This window comes from Amphiprion ocellaris, chromosome 5 (genome assembly GCF_022539595.1).
Source record: "Amphiprion ocellaris isolate individual 3 ecotype Okinawa chromosome 5, ASM2253959v1, whole genome shotgun sequence".
Lineage (NCBI taxonomy): Eukaryota > Metazoa > Chordata > Actinopteri > Pomacentridae > Amphiprion > Amphiprion ocellaris.
In genome coordinates, this window is record NC_072770.1 from 1,445,136 (window position 1) to 1,468,323 (window position 23,188).

General features: G+C 40.3%; 1 protein-coding gene across 1 annotated transcript in view; it reads left to right on the plus strand.

Annotated features, from left to right (window-relative positions):
* Positions 1 to 11,881, plus strand: part of si:dkey-43k4.5 (potassium voltage-gated channel subfamily S member 2) — a 32,985-nt gene extending 21,104 nt beyond the window's left edge. Inside the window, exons 4-10 of the mRNA XM_035948051.2 lie at positions 243 to 407; positions 485 to 656; positions 2,520 to 2,603; positions 2,699 to 2,860; positions 4,954 to 5,037; positions 9,829 to 9,921; positions 10,885 to 11,881. Of these exons, the coding sequence (XP_035803944.1) occupies positions 243 to 407; positions 485 to 656; positions 2,520 to 2,603; positions 2,699 to 2,860; positions 4,954 to 5,037; positions 9,829 to 9,921; positions 10,885 to 11,340 (1,216 nt within the window). The 3' untranslated portion in view covers positions 11,341 to 11,881. The remainder of the gene's footprint in view (positions 1 to 242; positions 408 to 484; positions 657 to 2,519; positions 2,604 to 2,698; positions 2,861 to 4,953; positions 5,038 to 9,828; positions 9,922 to 10,884) is intronic.
* The last annotated feature ends 11,307 nt before the right edge of the window (positions 11,882 to 23,188 follow it).

Below are 23,188 nucleotides of genomic sequence, written 5' to 3' on the forward strand. Positions count from 1 at the left end.
GGCTAGCTGATTAGTTTCATCTGGCTTCATAGATAAATACAATTGAGTGTCGTCAGCGTAACAATGGAAATAATACAGTGCTTCCTAATAATATTGCCTAAGAGAAGCATGTATAATGTGAACAGTGAGACCTGGTGGGATTGTCACTCTGCCATTTCTACTTTTCCTTTATGAATTGAAATTCTTGTTCGACTGCAACTGTTTCACAAACCAACTTGGTTCGACGTCTGTTTCCCATACAGTCAGGAGATTGAGTATTGGGGCATCAATGAGTTCTTCCTGGACAGTTGCTGTAGTTACCGTTACCACGACCGCAAGCTGGAGAGCAGCCGGCATTGCAGCTGGGACGATGAGAGCGACGTCAGCAGCATAGACACATCTGTGGACGAGATATCAGACTTAAACAGGTAAATGACTCCATCTTTTGCTTCGTTCTGCCTGTTTCTCTGGGTTACTAACTCATCATCTTCCTCCATCCTCACAGGGACATGCAGCATTTCCAGGAGGTGCGCTATGGGAACATCAGGAAGTGTTTGTGGCTGACGCTGGAGAACCCAGGATACTCCATCCCCAGCAAGCTCTTCAGTCTGCTCTCCATCGGAGTGGTGCTCACGTCCATCGCCACCATGTGTATTAACAGCATCCCAGAGTACCAGGTTGGTACGGGGAGCTCCAAAGATGATGAGGCCGAGCTTTTTGTTGTATTTGGCCACCTGATTTGAGTTCAGGGAGGACATGGAAGGAATATTTAACTTTTGGCATCAAAAGATTTAGTGCTCATCAGAATTTTAACTGGCTCATTCCACCTTAAACCATGAGGGGCCATTTTTGATTTGCTAAATTCTGAATGATTTAAATGCCATGTGTGAAGCTTTAGACTGATCTATCAAGTACACATAGGTTTAGGCTATTGAGTAGTACTTTTGTTGTTGTGGTACAACTTGTCATACCTGTTAAATTACCTATGAAAGGTAGAGCTGTATTTTCATTTTTGTGATTAAGTACACTACCAGTAAAAAGTTTGGACACACCTTCTCATTTAATGTTTTTCTTTATTTTCATGACTATTTACATTGTAGATTCTCACTGAAGGCATCAAAACAATGAATGAACACATAAGGAATTATGTAGTAAACAAAAAAAAGTGTGAAATAAGTTAGAACATGTTTTATATTGGGCTGCACAGTGGCGTAGTGGTTAGCACTTTCGCCTTGCAGCTAGAAGATCCCTGGTTCGCGTCCCGGCTTTCCCGGGATCTTTCTGCATGGAGTTTGCATGTTCTCCCTGTGCATGCGTGGGTCCTCTCCGGGTACTCCGGCTTCCTCCCACAGTCCAAAAATATGCTGAGGTTAATTGATTATTCTAAATTGCCCGTAGGTGTGAATGTGAGAGTGATTGTTTGTCTATATATGTAGCCCTGCGACAGACTGGCGATCTGTCCAGGGTGTCCCCTGCCTTCGCCCGAGTCAGCTGGGATAGGCTCCAGCCCCCCCATGACCCTAGTGAGGATTAAGCGGTGTATAGATAATGGATGGATGGATGTTTTATATTTTAGATTCTTTGCTTTGATTACTGCTTTGCACACTCTTGGCATTCTGTGGATGAGCTTCATGAGCCCTGAGTTGCAAAAAGAGTCTTATTGTTTAGAACTTTATGAGTAAATGAGCCTACTGGATTGATTGCTCATTTGATCATCCTGCGTTGTTAATCACTGATACTACTGATAAATAGCCCACAAAAGAAACACTAACATTTGTACAATCCTGTTCGACCGTCTTGGTTTGTGTATTACAGAATAGATTTAAATAGAGAAACACACTGAAGGCTGTAGGTGTCCATGGCAAAAAAGAGCAACTTCCAACCAAATTCAAAATCCATGCAAGCTTTAAAAAAATGCAGAAGTTAAAATGCTAGAAGGCAACAAAATCAACACAACCTGGTGAACGGTTAGTGGGAGTGTAAATGCTGCAGGAGCTGATGAGCAGAGTGGGCTGGAGTCTATCCCAGCTGACTCAGGGTGAAGACAGGGGACACCTGGACAGGTAACAGTCTATCACAGGTTCACCTGGACAGGTAACAGTCTATCACAGGTTCACCTGGTCAGGTAACAGTCTATCACAGGTTCACCTGGACAGGTAACAGTCTATCACAGGTTCACCTGGACAGGTAACAGTCTATCACAGGTTCACCTGGACAGGTAACAGTCTATCACAGGTTCACCTGGACAGGTAACAGTCTATCACAGGGCTACACATAGAGACAAACAATCACACTCACATTCACACCTACAGACAATTTAGAATCAGAGGGAGGAAGCCTTTCAGCCTGTTTTACTCTCAGACCTTAACTCTGTATTTCCTACTAAAGCACTTTACTGATTTTAGTTTAAAAGAAATCCTACTTCAGTCATCTCAGATGTTTTAAAACCAGCTAAAAGAAGAATATTTGATCAATAAAGCGATAGTTTATAAAACACTTGCTGATGTGACAATTTTTTTTCCTCTCTCCTCAATTCTCAGACTTTTGACTCGGATGGAAAGCTGATTGAGGACGAGACCATGCAGGCCCTGGAGGTGTTCTGCACCTGCTGGTTCACCTTCGAGGTAAGACGAACAGAAGCAATAAAACATGCTGAAGGAGATTTAGTGAAAACAGAAACAGACACTTTACAGCACTGAGTATTTGTGATCTCTTTTAGGTGGTGACGCGGCTGCTGCTCGCACCCAACAGGAGGAAGTTCTTTCACCACCCTCTGAACATCATCGACATGGTGTCTGTGGTTCCCATCTACATCACCCTGATCTTCGACATGATGGTGGGATCTGAGTCTGAGCTGGGAGACCTGGGACGGCTCATACAGGTGAAGCTGGCACACAAACCTACTGTCTATGCAGTCAGTGTGGATGGTGCACTACTACTTTGAATGATTTCTGTCTCATAGAATGTTAACCTGTGAAGCCCTGTCATGGAAGTTTGAAATAATTATTGAACTAAAAAACATGAAACACTTTGCAGGGTCGATGGCAGATTCAATATTGTAAACAATACAGAGAATAACAGAGGAGAGGCATAGATGTTATCGTAAACAGACTGTCAGAAATGCCTTTTGTTTGTCACTTTATAGTTTCCATACAGCACAATAAAAACTGAGTCCATCTTTCCAAAGATGAAAAGCCTTATAGGGGTTTAAGCATATCTTCTGAGGTGTACCTAAACACTGAATCCACTAACATGAAACAATTATCCAACAATAATAAAAATATAAAGATTCATTAACATAAAATTATTTTCTTTTCACAGGCCAAATATGTGTGTATATATATATATATATATATATATATATATATATATATATATATATATATATATAAAAGAGGTTCTTTTACTCTGAAGAGGTTCCGTCTCAAAATCACTGTCTCTATTCTGGATGCATTCAGTTACATTCTTCACACTGTACAGCAGGCCTCTGTTTTATTACATAGATAGATAGATAGATAGATAGATAGATAGATAGATAGATAGATAGATAGATAGATAGATAGATAGATAGATAGATACATTATTGATATCGCAGTGAGAAAATTTTCAGTGTTACAGTAGCAGAAACAATACAAAGAAAAAGAGCAGCACACCATTAGCCATTAAGATAACATTTTTATTAAGTCCTGCCTACAGATTTTAACAGATTTAAAAGATGTAGTGGAGCATTATCACATTGGACACCATCAGAATCCTGACATCAATTTGTTAATGTTTAAACCCTGAGACAGACCTGCTGCAGAATGTATATCCTATATTGCTAATTCCATTATTTTCAATCAAAATTGTGATATCTTCCTTTTCAGCACTCCTGTCCTGTAGTTTGCTCATTTTGTTGTGCACGTATAGAGCCTGCCTGTCAACAAGCTGCAAGTCTTGTAAATAAAGTACAAAAAAGATCCAAGTACCATAATATCTGAGGAAGTTTGATCATATCAGACAGACTTCTGATGGAAAATGAGACCATTGTGAGTTATTGTCTTGTGTCAGGCAGGCAAAAAGTTGTAGCATGATGTGTTTGAGTCAGTTTGCCTGACTTCATCATGCACTTCCTGCAGTGTGACTGCTGCACGAATGTGCACGTTTGAGCTTTTGAACACCACCATTCTAAAGTTTGGGGTTACTTAGAAATGTCCTTATTTTTGAAAGAAAAGCATTTTTTTCAATGAAGATAACATGAAATGAATGATAAATCCAGTGTAGACATTGTTAATGTGCTAAATGACTATTCTAGCTGGAAACAGCTGATGTTTAATGGAATATCTCCATAGGGGTACAGAGGAACATTTCCAGCAACCATCACTCCTGTGTTCTAATGCTACATTGTGTTAGCTAATGGTGTTGAAAGGCTCATTGATGATTAGAACACCTTTGTGCAGTTATGATAGCACATGGATAAAAGTGGGAGTTTTCATGGAGACCATGGAATTGCCTAGTTGACCCCAAACTTTTGAATGGTGGAGTTTATTGAGCAGTCTTTGGTATAACAGACAGACAGAGCTGTGTGAGTATTTCCAAGTCAAATGTCCAAAATTTCTCACCTTCCACAGTTCCATTAACATAACACACCAACTTTTTCACAAAGGTGGCATCTGTTAAAGGACAAAGAACAAAATCAAAAGTATTTTAATTCTGTCAGATTAGCACACATTTCATGGACTGACAATAGAGCCGTTCTGAGAGCAGAACCTCTGCTGAAAGTGTCCTCACAGTGGAGTTAATTACGGTCTCATCAAAACCCATGCTATAGACTATTACTAGCAGTAACTCAGTTGGACCGGTGTGTGCTGAACGGTTGGACATACTTGTCTCTGAATACCACTTTTAAGCAGTATTAGAAGAAGCATCGTCAAAATGACTGACTCTTTTACACAGTTTTTCCTGACACTTCTACCTCCCCCTCTGCTCTCTCAGGTGTTCAGGTTAACGAGGATCTTCAGGGTGTTGAAGTTGGCCCGACACTCGACAGGCCTGCGGTCTCTGGGGGCGACACTTCGGGTGAGTCAGGACGCCTTCTGCTCCCTCAGACACAGTTCTGTAACATTTCTGACACGCTGACATTAACCAACAGTATGCAGAAACAGCGGGATTGATTTTTTTAAGCCATTTGTTTTGTGGCATTTTGTTCTGTTGACCTTTCTGTAGATGCATCAGATAAAGGTTGAATGATTGTGAGCAGAACTCAGCCGATGTCACACATAAACAACAGTGGAAAAGCCATCAATGTTGAGGATGTGGTTTTGATTTGCAGTGACTTGCAGAAGGTCTGGGCTTTTGTTTCGGAGCCACATGGTGTGATACCAAAATAAAAACCTGAAACAAGCAGTCACACATTGAGCTGCAAGTTTAAAAAAATGTAACCTCATACCAAGAGATAATAGTGAAACCAATATCAGCTTTGTAATCACATTTCATACACACCACCGTTCAAAAGTTTGGGCTCACCCAGACAATTCCATGTTCTCCATGAAAACTCCCACTTTTATCCATGTGCTAACATAACTGCACAAGGGTTTTCTAATCATCAATGAGCCTTTCAACACCATTAGCTAACACAATGTAGCATTAGAACACAGGAGTGATGGTTGCTGGAAATGTTCCTCTGTACCTCTATGGAGATATTCCATTAAAAATCAGCTGTTTACAGCTACAATAGTCATTTACCACATTAACAATGTCTACACTGGATTTATCATTCATTTAATGGTATATTCACTTACTTATTTTTCTTTCAAAAATAAGGATATTTCTAAGTGACCCCAAACTATTGAACAATAGTGTATGTCCTGTTGAGATTTGATGAAACGGTAGAGTAAATATAGATTTGATTGTTTGTTTTCACGTCCTACACACCTCCTATAGTGGAGTTTCATTAAGTTTCTGTGAGATTATGAGGCTACAGGACTCCTTTTATTGTGTAGCTGCGAAACAGATAAACAAGTGAAAGTTATGTTTATGTTTGGTGTTTTTCTGGGAGTTGGTGCATGTATATCTTCAGCCTGCTCATTAGCTGCATGTTCACAGCACCAATAGGAGCCACTTCAAAGCCTTTCTCCACAGCGCTACAAATGGTCAAAACCTCCACAGGGGCCCTTTAAGTTTGTGTTCCTGCATCTAACTTTTGCCTAACGGTTATGTTTTCTCATTTAATTTAACTGCCTGAAACCATTTTGTCCGATTCTCTGTGAAATCCCTTTAACATGGTGTCTAATCACGGACGATACTGGTTCAACGTAGCTCAAGTGAAATATTAAAATGGCTGTAAAAATATTAGAAAATGCAGTTTGATCAGGTGCAAAGAAAAGTCAATTTAATTCCCTTTGTGTGGGAAAAAATTTGTGAGTGACTTGAAATATGAGACGAGAGGGTCAGAGAAGGTTTTATTTCATATACATGTAGAGACAAACAATCACACTCACATTCACTCCTACAGACAATTTAGAATCAGCAATTAACCTCAGCATGTTTTTGGATTGTGGGAGGAAGCTGGAGAACCTGGAGAAAACCCACACATGAACAGGGAGAACATGGAAACTCCTACAGTAGATTATTTACAATGAAAACTTAAATTTGTTTACTTCAATGACAAATAAAGTACAACATATTGTTTGTCCACCAAGGAATGCGGCGGAGTTATGTGACGATTGGCGTACATTTCTCCGTCTGTTTGTCTGTTAGCAACATTACTCAAAAATGAGCAAATGGATTTGGATGAAATTTTCATGGAAGGTCAGAAATGACACAAGGACTAACTGATTAGATTTTGGCAGTTTATAGTCTGGATCCACGGATTTGTTAAAGAGTCATACAATAACTGAGCAGCCTTGACGGAGTACTGCGCTCCCCAAGTGCTTTAATTGTTATTATTGTGAAAGTCCGTTGTTCCCTGCCTCTGAATCCACAGACAGACTAACCATGGATCACAGGAGGCTGGATGCTGATCTGGACTTGGGATGGACGTCATCACGTCTCTAAACTAACAGTGGAGGGAGGATTCAGACTGGTTGGAAGTAGAGATAAACTAAAACAAGACAAGCTAACAAATGCTGCAGTGAAGTAGTTATCCACAGACTGTATTCTGATTAGCTTAGTGGAAGATGTCGGTCTGAGGAACGTTCTTAGGATCAATGAATGACGTCAGTATGAGCCTCAACCTGCATCACTAGTGGGCGACCCAAACACCAGGACTGTAGTCCCTGATGCATAGACTGTTTCTGCTGCTCCCTGATGAAAGAAAAATGTTTCTGCTGGTTCCAGTTCAGAAGAAAATAGGAATACAGATGTATAAATGTTAACTTGCTGTTGCTGGGAAAGTTCCTGTTCCAATGTTCTGATCGTGGCTCTGGACTCTGAGGGTAACTTCTGTTTCTAGAACAAACCAGATAAAACATTAATGCCCTCGCCGTGGCAAATAGCTTTGGTTTGATTTGATTACATTAATGTTTAGGAAAGAAATATTTTGACTGTTACTGTGTAAAGGGAAGACAGCTGTTAAAAAGCACTTTATTTATTTAAAGTGTTTGCAAACCAAATTTTACTGTATTTTTGTTCATATAGCAGCACTTTAAAAGTAAAAGTGCGAAACACATTACTTTTAAATACATAAATAATATAGGGCCCTAATATTGTTGGTCCTTACCTTAATGTTTAAAACTTGTCAGGTAAACTGGTAACGTCCGTCTTGTTTCTCTACTGAAAACACTTTGGTTGAAAGTCTGTTGTTTTAAATTTGCTGTATAAATAATGGTGACTTATGATACAATTGACATCTTGTGTCATCTCTCTCTACATGTCTACAATCTGACATGAGGTGTATCAGTTTCACCAGCAGGGATGTTGTAGAAGCATAATCACTTACGAGGATCTACTACTGTGCAGCTCTTCCTGAGTTTCATTACATCTTCAGGACTTCAGTGGGTCGTATTACTGTCTAATCTGTCCTATCAAAGCTTCCTTTATCCACCAGAACGATGACGAGAGGATCATCTGTGTATTAAACATCATTATACATCAGTTGTAATGTGAACAGAGACCTTTACCTTAAATAGTTTGCTGCTCTTTTTAAAATGTTGCTGGTTTACTGGATCGGGATGCATTAAATTTCCATTTATAGCACAGCAGCACTTTAATAAAATGTTCCTGATCCGTGAACAGCGTCAGGAGTGAAACCCTGAGAGCTTTTTGCTTTCTTTCCTGCATATCAACTAATTTAAAACTCTGTACTGAAGACATGTGTTTAAATCTGAACTGATAATGCCAAAAATGTGTGTGCAAATAGCAGTACTGGACCCAATGGAAAAGCCTCTGAAATATGTCTCTTTTAAAAGACTCATTCAGCTGTGAATTTACATTTTGTGCTGGAAGCGCCATCCATCCATTCATCATCTATATTTATCTTATTAATTCTTTATTTTACCAGGTAACATAAACATAAATAATTTCTCATTTACAATGATGACCTGGCAAGAGGCCTCAGCAGGAAGAAAGACAACAAATAAACAATACATACACCAAAAAGGATGCACAAGTGTTGTTATGGAGGGATGTAGGAGGTTGGAGAGGTATTGAGGTGTCTTCCCTGATAGGGTCTTGTAGATGAGTGAAAGCCAGTGTTGGAGTCTCCTGGTGTAAAGGGAGGACCAACCCACCGGTTAGTAAAGGTCACAATGGTGGGTGGAGAAAGAAGCACCTCTAGTAAGACGGATGGCTGAGTGATGGAGGACATCAGGCCTGTTAAGGGCCACTTAGGGGCCATTTTATAGATGACATCACCATAATCAAACATGGGGAGGATGGTCATCTTCACAAGAGTGTTTTTGGCAGAGAATGTAAAGGAGGCCTTATTATGGTAAAGGAACCCCAGTATAGATTTGATTTAGAATGTTGATATGAGGAATGAAAGAGAGTGAAGAGTCCGACCAAAGACCAAGGTCCTTGTAGGAGTTGACGAACTCCAGATCTGAGTCATCTGCACAGGTGATCTTTGGGGGGCTGGAGATGCTGTTTGTTTGGTTGAATAGCATAAGATAGCATAAAGATTCCTGGATTGAAGTAAGGCTGAGTTGAAGGGTAGATGCAGCAGAGTGAAGTAATGGGCCAGTGGAGTATATGATAGAGTCATCAGCGTAGAGGTGTATCCAGGAGCCACCAATAACTTTGGCCACATCATTTATGTAGATGGAAAACAAAGTAGGGCCCAAAATGGAGTCTTGAGGTACACCCTTAGTGATGGTCAGAGGTCCTGACATTAAGTTCTCTGACTTTACTTTAAGGTAGCTGGCAAGCCAGTTAATACAGTTTGAGGACAGATCAATGCTAGAGAACCTTGCAGAAGGACTGTGTGGTCCACTGAATCCAAGGACTTGGCCAGGTCTGTGAAGGTGGCTATGAAGACCTGCTTGTTGTCCATAGTGGTAAAGATGTCATCAAGGACCTTCAGGATAGCAGTGATGATCAGCTGCTAGTGTGCAGTGTTGGTATCTCACATTCTGCCTAAACCCAAGAGTGTGGCATTTGGATTTTGGAGTGATTTTGTTCTTAATAAGCTGTGCCTTGTGTTGAATTTTGGCTTTGTTTTTTTTTGGTAAATAAATATTTTTTCGCTACACTATCAGTTTTCCTGCCTCTTTACCTGTTTTTTCTTTATATTTGTTCCTCCCCTCATGCCCTAGCTCTGGGGGACGTAACATATGACAAAGATGTGACCGGTTGAAATATTGAAGACCTTCACCCTGCCCCTCCTTCCTCTGCCTGATCTCTAACAAGCTGACCTTCATCTTGTATCTGCAGCACAGTTACCGTGAGGTCGGCATCCTGCTGCTCTACCTGGCCGTCGGAGTGTCCGTCTTCTCTGGCATCGCTTACACTGCTGAATATGAAGAGGTGAAGTCTGAATGATGGTAGACTCTGGGCTTAGCTGATTTTATTTTGTGTTCATATTCCTTTGTTGTATTTGTCTTTAAATGCTTACTTCTACCTTTTTAGAACCACTGGAGTAAAATATCTTGATTCCTGCATGAGTCCTGTACTGAAATCTTGACTGCAAACTGTATTAACTTCTGACTTTTAGCTCCATTATCACATCCAAATTTTAATTTATCCACTACATTGATTTATGATCAAATATCTTCAAAACTAAACACATTCCTAATCGAATCAGCTGCTCTGTATCATCGACACTGAAAATTAACAAAATTGTAGTTTCTTTACTTGAGTTCATCATAACAGATGTTTTTCCGTCGTTTTCACTAAGCAGAGTTTTACTGAGCTTCGTGTAAAAGTTTACAAAGACCCAAAGTTTTGAAAGTATAGAAGTATTTCAAATGAAAGCAGAAAAAGGTGGCTTCTCCACTGTGAAACTTTTGGATAGTGGATTACAGCAGCACAATGTAGGAACACCTGAAGACAAAACACAACTTTACATGTGTTTACTTCTTTCCTTCTCTGTGTTCACATATACTGTACTTTAATACAGCTAAAGTCAACATAAAGCTTCTCTTTTTACATACTTTTCTGGTTCTGTTGTCTGAGACTGGGTGTTAACCAGCAGTTCCAAGCTGCTGTTAATTAATTTTAGTAGTTTTCGTCATATCTATAATATTTTCATGCAGATCTGTTGATGTAATAAAGGTAGAAAAAAAGGAAACGTTAGTCTGTGATGTCGGAACATCATGTGTTTTGAAATGTTTGTTCTTTTTAATGTCTTCTCCTGGAGAAAGAATTGTTTTCAGCATTGCATGTTTTGATTTTATATAATGGGGTGTATTATATTTGAATGGGTTCTGTTGTTGAATTTGAAAGACGTAACTATCTGAATGAACAGCCTGCCTGCCTCTCTGTTGTCAGGACGTGGGTCTGGACACCATCCCGGCCTGCTGGTGGTGGGGGACGGTGAGCATGACCACGGTGGGTTACGGGGACGTGGTGCCCGTCACGGTGGCCGGGAAGTTGGCGGCCAGCGGCTGCATCCTGGGCGGCACCTTGGTGGTGGCGCTGCCCATCACCATCATCTTCAACAAGTTCTCCCACTTCTACCGGCGACAGAAAGCTCTGGAGGCGTCGGTGAGGAACAACAACTGCAGGAAGATCAGGATGAGCTGTGAGAATGAGCCGGAGGAGGAAGAGGAGGACGAGGAGGAGGGATCAGACGGGGACAGTTGCTGTCTGGACAATGATGACATCGATGAAAGCGAGGAGGACGACATAGATTTTGAGGATGAAGGAGGTGTAATAAACTACAGCTATGTGGAGCATCCGTCCTACACGTCGATACTGAGGAAGAAGGAGCTGAACCGGCTGTGAAGACGAGTCAAACCTCTGAGCTGCTACAGGCTCCATTATCACTGGAGATTAAACCATTTCAGATTCAGGTTTTGCAAACAAATGAAGTCATCTCTGACTTTCATTCATATTTGGTCTTGAATCTGACTTTTATCTGAACCAGAGCTGCTCAAAATATAGTGTGAGGTGTAGGCTTTATGTGTGAGCTCGATGACCGACCACTTTCTTTAACAGAACAAACCTGGAGGAGAATAAAGGCAGAGGACCACAGTTTGATGAGAATTCAGATAGATACTTCCAAAATGATCAAAGCTAGAGGGGCCATGTTGTACTTGACTAATGTCTGACATCAAACTGGGGCTTGGCCCATCATCTTTGGGCTTCCATGATGATTAATATGTGCATGTTGACTGTTTTAGGAGTGAAGTTTATTCAATCTGATGTTGGATTTGTTGTTTAAAAAACTCAAAGTGAATGTTAAGACCTGCAGAAGGACTGAAGTGAAGTGAAATAGCATCCACACGTGTGAAATGAAGTGAATAAAAACTATGACAAAGCACTGCGAATAGTACTTTTGTGTAAAGAAGACTCAAATGTCTCTCCGGTAAATATAATCCTGTCAACAGCAGTCTGTTAGCTTAGCTTAGCATAAAGACTGAATACAAGTGGAAACAGTTAGCCTGGCTGTCCAAAGCAAACAAAATCTGCATACCAGCACCTTTAAAGCTCCCTGTTTAACTCCAAATCTCCTAGTTTTCATACAAAAACTATAATTATTACCACTTCCTGTCTGGGTTTGAATGGGTTTGGCCGATTAGCCTCACATAAGGTAAATCTTAATTTTTACACAGAAAAGGAATGTGCATAGACATTTTGAGGGGCTGTTCTAATCTGAAAGAAAGTGGTTTCTTTGACATTAATGCCTATATGTTAGCCAGCTGAATTCTTCCTTGCTTAAAAAGAGCATTTCAGGTCTCCAGGCTAATATTATTCCAGGATAAATAACGTTACCTCTACCATTAATATGCAGATGTCTACACTATGACTACTTCTGGGTATCTATAGTTCAACTTTGACTAGTCATAATTCTGGTTCAAGGTATCTTTAATTCTCCTTAATTCACCAAATGTACATTGGTGGTTTTAGATGTCTTCAATTTAGTTAAAACCACTAAACATCTACTGTAAATGAATAAATGTAGACTGAATTTCTTGAAATGAGTTGTGACTCATCAAAATGTAATTCTCAGAGCTTTTAGTCTGAGGCAGTTGGGCTTCTGTTTTTGGTCACGGTGAAATTATAGCTAATCAAAATGACGTTGTTGGGGCAAATGGTGTTTTGGGGTAACTTTAGCCCAGCCTTGTGCACGTCCTCCACACGGAGTATGTGTAGAGTAACACAAACACAACACTTTGTAGTATTCAGAGTGTCTACTCCAAATTTCATACAAGTCCATCCAGCAGTAAGATAGATGAACAAACCATCATTGAGCTGCCAGTGAGGCTGAAAATCAGAAATCATGTCAACTGGACTGGTCTGAAGAAGACCCAGTTCATCACTCGTTCAGCTTGTTTAACCCTCTAATTACCTCTGAATGTGCACACAACTCATTTTCAGTTTCAGAACAGATGAATTTAAAGGCACAACCTTCAATCTGAGTTATATGTTGCCTCATCAGACCCCAGTCAGACTAGAGTGAAAGTAAAATCTAGACGATGATGATCTGCAGCATCAGATTTTCACTCAAAAGCAGCCATAGAAAAAGAACATTTGACACAAAAGAGCTCGTATGTGCTTGTCTTTCTTAGTGGGTCTGTGACGACAGAAACCTGTGATTAGGAGCCAAATCCTGGAACTAAATAAAGACAGCTTCTGCAGTATTTGTAAGTTGTCACAGGAGAGTTTGAGCCTGATGCGTCAGTGGCGTCGTGCCACAGAGTTCATTTACAGGATGACTTTGACACACATCCAGCTGCTCTGTTTACAGGAAAATGGATCAAACCTGTCAAGCTGTCATTTAATATCACTGGTGATCCTTCAAATGGAGGAGAGTGTAGAAGCTGCTGTGCAGACGGCTGCTTCGAGCATCAACAAACTCTGCATCCGTCTGAACTCACGGCTTCTTTCGTTTTGTTTGGGTCCCTTTGCTTCCATCAGCTTTCTCTCTTTTTCCAACTCCATGCTCTCTTGTCTTTGTTTTTACATAAATATTTTTTCATTTCTTAAACAATACGATGTCTTGAAAACAGGGCTGCACAGTAGATCAGTGGTTAGCACTGTCGCCTTGCAGCTAGAAGATCCCCAGTTCGCGTCCTGGCCTTCCTGGAATCTGTCTGCATGGAGTCTCCATGTTCTTCCTGTACATGTGTGGGTTTTCTCCAGGTTCTCCAGCTTCCTCCCACAGTCCACAAACATGCTGAGGTTAACTGGTGATTCTAAATTATAGGTGTGAATGTGAGTGTGATTGTTTGTCTCTATATGTAGCCCTGTGATAGACTGTTACCTGTCCAAGTGAACCTGTGATAGACTGTTACCTGTCCAGGTGAACCTGTGATAGACTGTTACCTGTCCAGGTGAACCTGTGATAGACTGTTACCTGTCCAGGTGAACCTGTGATAGACTGTTACCTGTCCAGGTGAACCTGTGATAGACTGTTACCTGTCCAGGTGAACCTGTGATAGACTGTTACCTGTCCAGGTGAACCTGTAATAGACTGTTACCTGTCCAGGTGTCCTCTACCTTCACCCTCAGTCAGCTGGGATAGACTCCAGCCCCCCATGACCCTACAGAGGATTGGGTGTTGTCTAGATAATGGATGGATGGATGTCTTAAAAACAAAATTCTAGATCAAAAAATTGAAGTTTCAAACGTTAAAGAAACACACACACAGAAAAACCAGGCTTAAGTATGGCGGTGTGTTAGCTGATATAAATCTTGGTTAGGATTTATTGCTGTCTGTTGTTTTCTCCTCAGACACGTACAAAAGCAACATCTTACATATAAAACGTCTTTATTGATATGATGTATGTCCAGCATTGGCACAGGAATGCACATTATAATGTATATAAGTATATATTATTTACATGGAAACCAAGTTATTTGTAAAAGAAAATTGGTCCTTTTTTCTACTTTAAATACTGTAAAGGAAAAACAGAATATAAGTATACCTAAGAGCAACTTTTATGTACTTCTGCCTTACTTTCCATGTTATGCTATTTTCTGTTTCAACACTACTAAACTTTGAAGGCAAATATTCCACTTTCTACTCCACTACTTTTGTTTTAAAGTTTTAGTAAAAGCTCTATGTACTTCTTCCACCACTGGAAACACTAGTTGCTCTTTTTCTTTTGATGCATTTTTGACAGTAGTGGCTTAATTTGTGTTTTCTGCTTCCAGTGGATGATTAACATCGCAGTTCCTGTCATTTGGATTTGTGGGAGTGGTATCTGACTGGCAGTTCCACCTCTGCTTTACTCAGTACCACTGAAAAGTATACAGACAGAATCTTTGTTGCTCCTAGTTCAGACAACTTAAAAACTCTCTCAAATTAAGGCCAAACTATTTCCACGGTGAGATCTGCCTTGTGAGAACTAATCCTTTAAGTACAGACACCTCCCCTCTACCGAACCTTCGTTCTCAAAGACAGGTCAGTAGGAAAACTGTGTGAGTCTCAGCAAGAAGAATGACATTAAGATGCTCTGCAGCTCAGATTATGTTTCACATAATGGACGCTCCAATCTTCCGACAGGTTTCCTTCCTCTCTGAGAGCATTAAGGAGGAGAGAGAAGATGATGCTAACGCCGTCTGAAGCTCTGCCATGATGAGTCAGGATGAAAGTTCTGTTGTCTGTCAGAGAAGGTGAACAGAAACTGATGACGGTTTCACTATTTTGGTGTTATATTTCTCTGCCATAATGTTCAGTTCAGTGTCTGATTCTAGCATAATGACAGACAGAGTTTGGGAGAAAAAATACAATATGTTCTGTCTGCTGGACGGAACATCTGGACGGATGGGATTTTTTTTTTCTCTTTGAGTGTTTAATTGTAAATCAATCACTGTTTTAAGAATGAATTAGTTTCCATTTTTTCAAATTTAGCAAAAAAGAACTGATTAGATTTTCGTGGTCAAATGTCAGAGGTCACTGTGACCTCACAAAACACATTGTTTGCCAAAAACATAGACCATAATTACAAAGCCTATAATATGTATTCACTCCTTTTGAAAACTTCATCTTTTATTGTTTTTCAAACATTGAATCTTGGGGAGTTTGTTTTTTGACAAGTATTAGTCCCCTTTAAACCAACTCACTTAATTCAACACAGGTGCAGCCAGGTGGTTCTAATGGACATAGAGTGAAAAAAGATGATCACATACAGTGAAGGTGTTTCAGTGATGGTACTATGAAGACACCTGTATCTGGAAGGTCCAATCACTTCCAGCAGTCCTGACTATAACTACACCATGAAGATAAAAGAAAACTCCAACCAACTCTGGGAAAAAGTCATTTAAAAGCATAAATCAAGAGATGAATACAAGAAAATGCCCACTCGCTGAATATTCTTTAGTAACGACCTGCAAAATATAGATAATTAAAAGACACGTGTTTTACAATATGTATAACTAGTGAGAACTACATTGCCCATGATTCTTTTATGGCATAATATAGTGCTTAGTGCATGTACTGTCAAGGTGTTTAAGTGATATATTGTAAGCCAATAGGGTTTTCAGTAAAGCTGCACTCTTAGCCAATCAGAACTCACTTTGTTGGCGAGTGTGGGTAAAAACAGAAAGAAAAACGGCGCGAAGTGAGAGCAACGTTGGAGAAAGAGAGGTGAAGAGAACAGCAGACGACGAGCAGGAAAATCAAGTTTAATGTTGAGGTGATTAAAGCTGTAGACCTGCATACTTTAAGTATTGGCACAACTATTATTTAGCAGATTTCTGTCTTGTGAAACTTGCAGTTTAGCGTCTCTGCTGTAGTTCAAAGTGAAGTGCAGCTAGGCTAGCCACGGTTATTGTTTTTTTACTAGCTTGAGAAAGTCTAGGCGTGGACTCAAACGTGGACATTCCAGCACGAATTGCTATCAGAGACAGTTAGTTATAAACACCAGCCGCCACTTTCACTGAGGAGGACCAGGAGAGCTGAGGACTTGGCTGGAGGACCGTGCATGCTAATTAGCCTGTTGCTACTGCTGTGACGAAGGACCCCGCCGCTGAACTTGCGTGGACACGTGAATGACGCTGCTTCATCTCAACTGCTGCTGTATCATCTGCACTGTACAGACAAATAGACGGAAGGACAAACATACGCCGATCGTCGCATAACTCCGCCGCGTTCCTTGGCAGAGTAAATAAAAATAAATGGTGCTTCCCGTGGTTGGAAGAGTTAAACAGGGACAGCAAGCCCTTCGGTTGCTGGTGCAAAAAAACTGAAGGAGTCGCATGCTTGCTTCTGTACCATGTGTTAAAAAAACTCATGTACGCAACGAGGAGCAAAGAAGTGCTGTCAGACCCACAGAGCTGCTGTCCTCTGAAACTGGTTTACCGGGAGCAACATCCACCGCTGAGATACCGACATCAGACTGACCGGGTTTGTGATTTAAAAACACGTGTGCTCGTTCATTGCAGAACACAGCTTGTTGTTCACCAGATCTCAGACACTCGTTAATCTGTGCTGAAGATAAAAATTCTTTGTCCAAACTGTCTGTGTCAAATCAGAATGCTGGTTCCATAAATACACATGGTATGGAAGCAAATCAGACTCATCAGATTCTGAATTTTAAAAGCTGCTGAATTTCATACTTTGAATTTTTTTTGCATCAAAATTACATATGTGAATTTTTTATGCCTGAATTTAGCTCATCAAAATTCTAAAAACCAGTTAAAAATTCAATGTCTTCAAAATTCGCCATCAAAAAAAATTTGTCTTCAAAATTCGCCATCAAAAAAATTTGATGTGTTCAAAATTCACCATCAAAAAAGTCAATGTTCAAAATTCACCATCAAAAAATTCAGTGTTCAAAATTCGCCATCAAAAAATTCAATGTTAAAAAATTCGCTGTCAAAAAATTCGCTGTTCACATCCGGGGGACTCAGGCGTAAACAATCCTGGCCAAAATCGAACCAACGCCCAGCCAATCACGTGGCGCTCCTCCGGTCATGTGACGCAGACGGTTCACCTCACAAGACCGGGGTCAACCACAGCTACCAGCATGAACGACGGCGCTTCAGTGAGTGTATTAATCCTTTTTATCCTGTATGTGGTTTGTTTTTGTGAGAGTCAGTAAGCTGTAATGCATGCCGTTAGCTGCGCTAGCACAGCGTTAGCAGCGCTAATACAGCGCTAGCACAGCGTTAGCCGCGCTAATACAACGCTAGCACAGCGCTAGCACAGCGTTAGCCGCGCTAATACAGCGCTAGCCGCGCTAATACAGCGTTAGCCGCGCTAGCCGCGCTAATACAGCGCTAGCCGCGCTAGCACAGTAATAAGGTCACACAGACAGCACGTTCTGCAGCTGGGTAGTTGAGTAACAATTTTATAAACGCACAAATGGGTGGAAGTGTGATTTATGCACCCGAAAATGCAGTTAAGTCACAGAGCAGTGCAAAGAAACTGGTCACCTAGCAAACTGAATTAGTCTAGGTAACACTTTGTTTATTATGTGTGTTTTCCGCTCAAGTTAATGTCCTGGTTTGATTCATTTTAAATTACTCCTGATCTTGAAAGGTTCTGAACTGTGCAGTCAAAGTAGTTACAACTGTGAGCGAATAGCTTGAAATGAACTGCCCTAGACTGCTCAGTCACAGAGCAGTAGGGTTGCCACCTTTCAGAAATGAAAATAAAGGACGCCCACCACAGCTCCTTGGGGCCACAGTTCAGTAAAATCGGAAAGATATTCACAGATTCAGAATTCCACCATCAATAACTCATTATAAACGATGCCTCTTTTCCATCGCTGTAAGGTAGACAATGTGCTACAAGCCTAGTTTTATCAACAGTAGCTGTCTTTCAAGCTGCAGGAATAACATTGGTGTCAACAGGAGCCAGTTGAAGGCTGCAGTAATTCTGGTGACACTACAGTGTATCAGAGAGAAGCTATTGAATATTTGTGTCTCTCTTTGCTGTTGCAGCAGTTTTGCAATTTGCACACGGTCCCTGTTCACTCCATAGACATCAATGGTATTCGTGCAGCTTGAAAGACAGCTACTGTTGATAAAACTGGGCTTGTAGCACATTGTCTACCTTACAACGGTGGGAAAGAGGCATCGTTTATGTTTTGACCAGTGTTGCCAACTCCTCAGTAAGGAAAGTAGCTATTGGCTGTCCTAAAAGTCGCGAGAAGTCGCTAAATGATGTCATCGCCTAATTTGCATAATTTCCCGTTTGCATGTAATTGTAATCAACGTTATAGGAGAGACAAAAAGTGAGTTTAAAATACCCAAAATATGTTTCTGAACTAGAGGCTAAATGCAGTGATTTATTTTAGTGTGACAGTGAAGAAACATTTTCATTTCCATCCCGCTCTGTAAGCAGGACGGGATCTGCAGAGACTTTGATTCATCTGCCGTCTGGACATGGAGTGTTGTGGGTCTCCTCCAATCAGACAGTGGGATGCTGCAGGTCACTAGACTGACCCCCTGTGCTTTGGAAGGGGAGGAGCTCACAGCGCCACCTGCTGCTTGTTGAGGACAGTAACTGCAGAACGATCCCAGCTTTCATGTCAGACAGGGGCGGATCCAGATCAATTTTAGTGGGGGGCGGGGGGCACAGGGGGGTACAACAGATATTTTTTGGGGGGGGGGGGGGGTAAGAAAAAATTAAAGCTGCTACCGACCTCTCGCTTTTACAAAGTTTTTTTTCATGTTTTTTTTTTTTTTGGCTCTTTAACCCAATAGGAAAGCTGTATATGACCTTTTCATTTTGGACTGTTAACATTCAAATTATGATGGACTTGTTTCCTTGTTTATGTGAATTACAACATCATTAGCTGCAACATCTGCCTGTTCTGTAAAACTGGTAGCTCAACGACAGCATCCTGAGGGCAATTAAGTGACAAATATTGTGCAAGAACAGCACTATTACAACCCTGTCAATTTCCACTTCTTAAAATGTTTACTGCCAATTATCACACATAAAACAAGAAATAATATTCTGTACTCATACTTCTGTACCACCCAATACACAGTGAATAAATATTATCTGAAAGTCGGGTTATTGTTGTTTATCAGCACAATACAAAAAGATTCATGTTAGACATATTCCAGTTAAGACTAGAATATCATGATTTATGTAAATTTACCTCAATAATATGAATGTTCAGGTTAAGATTGTACAGTGATATTTGTTATGTAAGTTTAACTGATTAAAGTTAATGACTGCACTACAATATTATTTATTATTTAGATTTACATCATTATAATATTTAGGGTCAGACTCTACAGTATTAAGATTAAGAAATCAAATATTCTATAAAATGTAAATACACTGAACTCATTTGGATATATTTAAGTGAGACTCTACAATATTCTTTGACACAAATCTATCTAAATCAACATTTTAATCATTTTAACTCCAAACATTTATTGGACTGATTTAAATATTAACATCACTCCTTTCTAATCCTCTGCTGTACGTTCAAACCTGAGGCCTTAAATAGAAACACACAAGTATCTGATGGAAGGAACTTCTGCAGAGTCCTGGTTCCAGAACATGATGATAGAATTATAGACAAACTTTAACAAAAGCTGCCTGAGAGTTTACAGGTTTTTATGTTGGATTTCTTCAGTAATTTAATGAGAGTTATCAGCAATAATCAAGTGTTCATTTGATGAACTTCATTTCCTAAAACATCCAGAATTGGAGCTCGTATCATTGGCAGCTGTAAAGTTTCTGCTCCTTCAAAGTTCACAACACAATGAATGAATTCCTAAAACACTCTCAATGCTGGAGAGCGTTTGTGATGCTGAAGCAGTGACCAGTTTTTCTGTTTCTTCTCTGGAGATGCACAATGAGGGACGTCTGCAGCGACTGAGAAAGAGTCTCACCACATCCTGACATGAGGAAAAAGACTTTATTGAAGACTACAATGAGAAAAACTATCAGACAGCAGACGGCTGCATTCAAGGTGAGCTCTGAACATTTGATCTGGAACAGGAATTCAATAACGGCAGCATGAGCTTCATTTCAGTCTGTAGCTGCTGAATTCATGGATGAATCATCTGGCACTAGAGAAGAAGACCATCAAACATCCACGTCAGCTGATGGAGGTCCAAGAGTCTCACCCAACAAACAACCTACAGAGTGAAGACCTCCAATCTGATTGGACGGCCTCCTATTCAGCCACGTGTGAACAAATGCCTCTAAGTTGATTTGTTTTCTAAAATAAATCTAGTTTGAGTCCTAATCAATGCTTGTGTGTTTGCTTCTTTACACCGCTGTTAACAGTTTAGGCTGTTAGATTGTTCCAGACAAGTACAAGATTCTTCATAGCCGTTCTACCACGAGCCTGACAGGAAGAACTCCAACAGCTACTGAATGTTCCTGTGGTCCCCTCAAGGCTACAGGAGGAGCCCTACGAGGACGAGCTGGTCCACCTGATGGCGGCCAGTCACTGTGGTTCAAAGCCAACACCGACTACGTGGACTTCTACTGGACCACATGGAGGCCTTCAAACCGGACCAACAAGTTCAGCGACTCCCCGACTCGTGGGTCTGAGGACGCCGCCGAGCCTCGGCCCAGCCGGCCTCCTGTCTGTGGGTGTTTGAGTGCTGAGAGGTTTGTGGATGCATGTGAACGTTCTGTGTTGAAACAGCAGCTTTGGACTCAGTAACGCCGGGAAAAACCAAGAGCTCCTTTATTTGTGACTTCCACTAAAAAAAATGATGAAAATAAGTTTGCCAGGGTTCTGACTGATAACAGATTATTAAATAATGAAAGTAATCGTTTAAATATTCCTTTAAACAATCCTTTTACGTCTACATTTCCTTTACGCTGACTTCTTGGTATATGCACAAGTATTTAGGGTGGAATATACCAATAAGCTCAATGTTCAAGGGTTCTTCTGGGAATATACCATTAAACCAACCTTTTAGGTAAATGTTCCAAGATGTTGGGTAGAATATACCATCAGATAAACCTTTTAGGTCTACATTGGAAGATTTTAGAGTAGAATATTACTCCAGACCATCCTTTAGGTCTACATTTAAGGTGGAATACTCCTTTACATCAAGATTTTTAGGTCTACATTGAAGGATTTTGGGTGGAATATTCCTTTGAACGAACTTTTTAAGTTTATGTTCAAGGATGTTGGGTGGAATATACCACCTGTGTTTGTGTTGCTCCTCGGCGACCCTAGACAGCCGGGTCGTAATGTTTTTTGAGCATCACACCATACTATGACTTTTTTACAGTGACGGTTCTACTATGGAACCAGTTTGACATGTTCAGGTGTTCTTTGTGTGAAAACTAAACTAAATTTCCTTCACTAACCCAACCCTCTGGACTTCCAGTAAGCTGTGTTCCTATTGGCTGTCCAGGTGGCTGCTTGGTGTTATCAGGAACACCTGAGCAGCTCACTGTCTTCCTGCTTTATTTAGCTGCAGACAAACATTTCCTCTGTTTCTCTTCACCAGTGAACCGGGTTTGGCTCCATTGCTTTAGTTTGTTCTTTAGGCGTTGGCTTGCAGCTTCCAGCAGTAAAATCGTCTTTAATGTGTTTCTTGGTGTGTTTTAGGGCTTTGTACTGGATAGTTGTCTTGGTACATGTGGTTCTTTAGCCACAGTTAGCACACGGTGCCAATGTGTGCAGTGATTAGTGGATTTGGTACAGCTGAGTTGTGTCTTTATCTTGGCTGTAGTGAGTCTTCAGAGGTTTTTGGTCAGACACATTCTGTATTCTTGTTTGAGAACCAACGTTGGTTGTCCAGAAGGTAAGAGTTCCTGTCCTGATTCTCTGTTCTCAGAGGTTCTCTGATAGGCTGCAGGAGACTTTAGCGTTTGGGTTGTGCTAATTTGGTTTTTGTACAGTTTCATTTGGACGACTATCTTGAGGCCCCTCCATGTGGTTTAGTGAGGTTTTCTGGAACAGTTCTACAAAGCAACCTGCAGCAGAAGAGACTTTGAGAGTTTTTAGGAAGTTCTGGAGACCAGACTTTAGAGCAGCAGAAACATTTGTCAGCAGTTTGAGCAGGAGAAGGTGAGCTTCAGAGTAGAAATGAGACGGAAACCTTCTTGACCCGTGTGGTGAGGTCCTGTACCAAGAGTTTGAGCAGGTTGTTTAGAGTCTGTAGTTCTTTAGTCTGAAAGCACAAGAAGAGTCGACTCATTAAAGGAGAAAACAGGAGATGTTGTTGGTTCTTCTGTCGCTCTGCAGTTTCCAGTTTCCTTAGACTGAATATAAAGTTTAGATTTTAAATGATTTGCCATGTGAGCCCAAGAAGACGTCAATAAACTCCCTCCATCCCCTGGACACAACAGATTTTATTACGATGTAAAATCTTTTTTTAAAAATATGTTTTTTGTTTTAATCATAGTTTTAGCATAGTTTTTTCTCTTTTTTTCACAGTTTTGTCATCTGTGTAAAAGGTGCTGAACAAATAAAGCTCAATTGATAAACTGAATAATTGACTAACTCATGATTGTGACAACAGAAGTATTTTCATTGTGATTTAAGGGTTTGTTTAATTTCTAAGGTTGAGGTTAAAATCTTGACAGAAAAAAAAGATTAAAGAAATAAACTACATTTTAAAAAAGCAATCAAATCAAAGGAAAAAAGCATTTAATACAACAAAACTTTTAAAAAGAAAATTAAACATTAAATACAATTAAATTACATTAAACAGACAAAATATTTAATTAAATAATTAAACA